This window comes from Crinia signifera, chromosome 5 (assembly GCF_055691185.1).
Source record: "Crinia signifera chromosome 5, ASM5569118v1, whole genome shotgun sequence".
In the NCBI taxonomy this organism is placed as follows: Eukaryota; Metazoa; Chordata; class Amphibia; order Anura; family Myobatrachidae; genus Crinia; species Crinia signifera.
The window spans coordinates 220,333,365-220,338,168 of record NC_139221.1 but is presented as its reverse complement, the minus strand read 5'-3'; the positions used below and the strand labels follow the sequence as shown (position 1 = coordinate 220,338,168).

At 41.2% G+C, this 4,804-nt stretch overlaps 1 protein-coding gene across 1 annotated transcript; it reads right to left on the bottom strand.

Annotated features, from left to right (window-relative positions):
* Positions 1-1,116: 1,116 nt before the first annotated feature.
* TMEM158 (transmembrane protein 158) lies at positions 1,117-4,146 on the bottom strand. The gene has a single exon (XM_083188553.1). It carries the CDS (start codon positions 4,036-4,038, stop codon positions 3,100-3,102), a length of 939 nt encoding a protein of 312 aa, XP_083044679.1. The 5' UTR covers positions 4,039-4,146; the 3' UTR covers positions 1,117-3,099.
* Between the last annotated feature and the right edge of the window lie 658 nt (positions 4,147-4,804).

The window sequence follows — 4,804 nt, the reverse complement described above, 5'->3', positions numbered from 1 at the left end:
TGTATCTTATTCTTAATAAATAATGTGCCAAAATAAAAAACAGATGTAAATCGGCTCTTTCCTGTGCTATAGACACACTGATTGATTCAGGTTGTGGTGGCAACACACACATACCGAAGCAAGAGACGTGGCCACCCGAAAAGGTGGTGTGGCCTCATGGTACCGGTGCATCTCAAGGACCCAGTTTTCTCTGGGGGCGTGTCCAGCATCCCTGGAGACAAGGCCATCTGCAGTGCCAGCTCTTTATCTGTGAGTGGAGCTGAGTTCTGCAGGAGAGTATCACACTGCAGCACCCAGCTCCTGTCACTGGAGAAGAGATGGCACTTTTGTGTACCACCTTTTGAGGGTGACCTTCATGAAGGTGTAGGCCAGACCCAACTAATGACACCACTGATCTCCGGTACAGTACATGTAATTTCTGTCATAACTCAGCTGATGCTGTAGGCTCATGTGATTTAGAAATAAAATTACTACAAATCTTGGTGCAGGGGGTAAAACACTGATGCTATTAACATTAAACGTACCATCAATATTATTGTACCTCATTTTTTATTTTTTTTAGAACTCATTGAATCCCACAAAAACGGTGGGCACGCCAACAGAAACACTGGACGGACACCTCTAGCACAGGCGTGCCCCTGCCTGTTTGGGGTGGGAAGATGACACCAGCGCCTGCTCTGGATTTGTCGGGAAGCATTCATCAGAAAAGTACATATAGCCTTACTTTTCTTTACGAACAAAGGACAATTCATTGGCTGGTGAGTAACCAGCCAATGATTTATCCTGTGTGCGGACAGAAGCGTACACATCTGCTCACATGGTAGCACAGGGATTCGGTCGGCAGTCTAGCCAGCAGGTCTGAATTACCCCAAAATGTGTATGTGTGTGTGTGTGTGTGTTTGCCTGTGTGTGGTACGAGCTCCCTCACTCACAGGGGATGCCCCTCGTAACCCAGTTTTGACTGGCATATTTTCATCATCTCTGTTAAATGCAAATAAAAAGTTTGCAGACCTCAATTTATTACAAAAAAATATTTATTCAAATAATAATTTCCTACATTTTTTACAAAAAAAAAAAACCCAGTAGATTTTACATGGGACCAGACCCCCCCCCCCCCCCCGAGAATATTGGGGCAGATAGTGTAATTGATTAGATATAACACAAACAGTAGCAATTTTGGAAAAATGTCTCTCGCCTTGTGCACCCTCGTATTACCACATCTGTAACTGCTATTGCCGGGCAGTTTACAGATACGAAGGCTTTATTTATGCACAGTGATTTTTATGCTGTTCTATCAATTGATTTTCAGGCTGTTCTAGGAATTCTAACCTTTGAAACAACAAAGTGTGGTTCCTCAGATTGTCTGGAGGTATAGCAGTTCAGCAGAAATGTCAAAATGAATCGTGAAATGTTTTTTTTTTGCTTATTACACGAAGTTCATTTTCTGCAACATTTTGTCCATTTTCACAGTATACTTCTTTCTTCCTATACATGAAAAATGCAAGAATCCCCGGCTCACACATTATATGGAAAATACCAGCAGCTGCATCTTCATGAAACTCCTCTTGTACACCATCCTGTGAAACCTTACTGCAGTTTAAAAATAAAACACAAGATGTGATATAGTTCACGGATTTCCAAGTGTAAAGGCAGTTTGGTAACAGAGAAGACATTTAACCTTCTAAAGTCTGATTTCTTGCTGATGCTAATTCTCACATGGCTAATAACTTGATGTAAATCACGTAGGTGCAGGGAGATCATGCATGACCTCTATTTTACCCTGTTTTCCTATGTAACTTGTATTGATCTAAATTGTATAAATAAAATATTCAATGTCTATGTATGAAAATTATTTTCATTTAAATGCATTATACGGTACCAGCCAACTACCTAGCCCAGTGGTCAGGGAACGCGGTCCTCATTACCCCACACAGTGCATGTTTTGCAGGTCTCCTCACAGAATCACAAGTGAAATAATTAACTCCACCTGCGGACCTTATAAAATGTGTCTGTGAGTAATTAGTACACCTGTGCACCTGCTGGATTATCAGCAAAACATGCACTGTGTGGGGTAATGAGGACCGAGTTCCCTGACCACTGACCTAGCCTCTAGTGATTTATAGGCTGTATTCTCCTGAATATTGTTACCTACCATGTGTCGGCAACAGGTAATATTTGCTTAGTATGGCAGAACACCGGTCCATAGAGCATATTTATTATCTGTACTGCTGACCAAAGCACTTTGGCCTCTTAGGAATATAGTCATGACTTATATAAACAATATCTAGCTGCAGTATATGCATATGGGTAGGGTACAACTTACCGACAGACGGTCGTTTCTCTGGCATCAATGCTTATTTAAATGTAAATGATTTTATACATTCAAAAGTATATATATGTAAAGGTTCCTGTGCCATGATATGGGTTAAAAGAGAAAAATATAACTTGTACTGTAGTATGTGTAGCTTACTATGTTAAAATAGAGTTGATATTTGGTTTACTAACATTGCTCGTCTGATTGGGCAGAGTGGTGAATATGAACCCATCTCCTGTTAACAAAAAAAAAAAACATTTCTGTATACCAAAGATTGCCCTGGGTAGGTAACAAGTTTATAATATGCTAGGTACCAGCCAAACAAAATGATGGAACAACATAACAATAATGTTAGTGCAGGTTATGCGCCCCCGAATGGAGCAAAACTTGAATTGATATGTCGGGCATGCACAACACTTGAATTCTCCCCATAGAGGTGAGGAGCAGTATTGGCCTTTTATTATATAGGATAAGTAATACTAACTAGTAGCATTTGTTAAATAAACATTTAGCTTGGGACAGATGTGTATTTTAGAACTTTACATTCATATGACTATTATATAAAAGTTTATAAACCCACATATAAACAAAATATATACATTTCTTGGTATGTATTAGTTTTCATAAAGAAAATGAATAGTTAATAATTTTTTCTGATAAAGAAAATGAATAGTTAATAATTTTTCCAGATAAAATAAAACTGACCAAGAAGGGGGCAGTTTTTACACACAGTGCACAATACCACTACTGTATTAGCTTTAATATGTTATGGAATTATGGAAATGCTATTTGCTACTTGTCCTTCTCTGTTCCATACCATTAGGCAAGAATCCTGCAATTATAGGCACTGGCCAGATGAGGGCAGCAACACTCCAGACAATGATAACCAGAGTCATGAAACAAGCCACCAAAGTGGATTCAATGGGCTTCCGATTCATTCGCCAGCCCTGTTCCCCTCTCAGCTCCTCTAGGCTGAAATCCAAGCAGCAGAAATTCAGCGATTCTCCTTGTAATGGGTTATGAGGGTCTGTTGAGGAGGAGGAAATAAAAGAAAAAGTGGAAGATGCAGCAGAAGATGTATGTTGGTGTCTGAGGTGGCCACTCCTTCTGGTCCTTGACCATCCACACCCAATACAGAGGCGAAATTCCTGCTGGGCCCCAGAAACCCCCAAATGCTCAATGACAACTGGAGACACAACACGGTTGTAGGCAGCTGAGAAGAAGGCTCTGCCATGGTTATTTGTAGAAAAGAGCAACAGGTCACACTGGAAGCCCAACTGCCGTCCCCAGCGAACTAGTAGCGAGGTGAGCATTAGCCTCTGCACACTGATATTGCAGTGAGTCGATCCTTGTTGCTGAGGTTGGGAGGCATGCAACTCTTGATGTGGACGAGGAGACAGAATCAAAGTATCTCTGCTGCTATCCCTAGTGTTGGTAGAAGATGACAAAGGAGGGGAGGAAGACGGCAGAGTCTCAGTGTTCCCTGCAGGGCTTTCCGCAAGTCCATCTACACTCTCCTCAAGAGAGGTCCTCTTAACAGTTTGCAAATCAAACTCCAGGTTGGCCAAAGATTTAGTGGAAGTATTAATAGGGAACAAAAAGACATCCTCTTCCGTGTGACCCTGTTGAGTCCATCCTTGTGTTGGAGGCTGGATACAGATAGCCAGCAAAGCCACAAGCCCCCGGAGCAGCCTGCATGAAGGGTAGGGGCGAAGCACCCTCATTGCATTGAGTGTTATAGAGGAGGCTGCATGGTTAACTGAAGAGAGACAGTGCTTGCACAAAGACTGAAAGTCACACAGGCGTGGAAAAGGATGCTAGTAACTGGGATCGCTCCACACTGCCTCCAAGTCTCCCTCCCTCTGCTGCACCCTCCTCCTCCTCCTCTTCGCTTTTCATTTATATGATTAGAGAAATGCAGGATGATCTTTATTCCCTATATTTGTGTAACCCTTACATCTGTGTGAACAGTGGGAACATTTTAGCATTACTTTTGTTGAAGGGAAAGCAGCATGTATTAGCTTACCTTTTGTTAGTGTTCTCAAAGCACAACAACAAAGGCTGTGACATAATATGCAAGCTGAGATGTTTAAGTGATAGACAAATGGGGAATGAGATATTCATGTTACATTATTTCCATCATAAAGTTATGGGTTTTTTTGTGCCATGATTGACATATTAAGTTAAACTACAGTCATGCTGCTTTCAGAACGCAAAACTGGCTTTGACCAGGTATTTTAAAACGTTTCTAAAAATGGGTCTGCCAGCTAAAACCCTTTTCACGCCACATGTCTTTAAACGGTATTTCAGTGCAGTTTTTGTCCTTAAACAGTATTTCAGTGCAGTTTTTGTCCTTAAACGGTATTTCAATGCAGTTTTTGTTCCTTCACAACACTGAACCCTTTTTAACCCATAGAAAACAGTGGATGAAAAAAAACGGGTCTGAAACAGGTAGGACCCTGCTTTATTACCGTTTAGAAATACCAGTTC

Excerpts from the sequence above, each read along its gene's own strand:
- TMEM158 (XM_083188553.1), bottom strand. The coding sequence starts at position 4,038 with ATGAGGGTGCTTCGCCCCTACCCTTCATGCAGGCTGCTCCGGGGGCTT.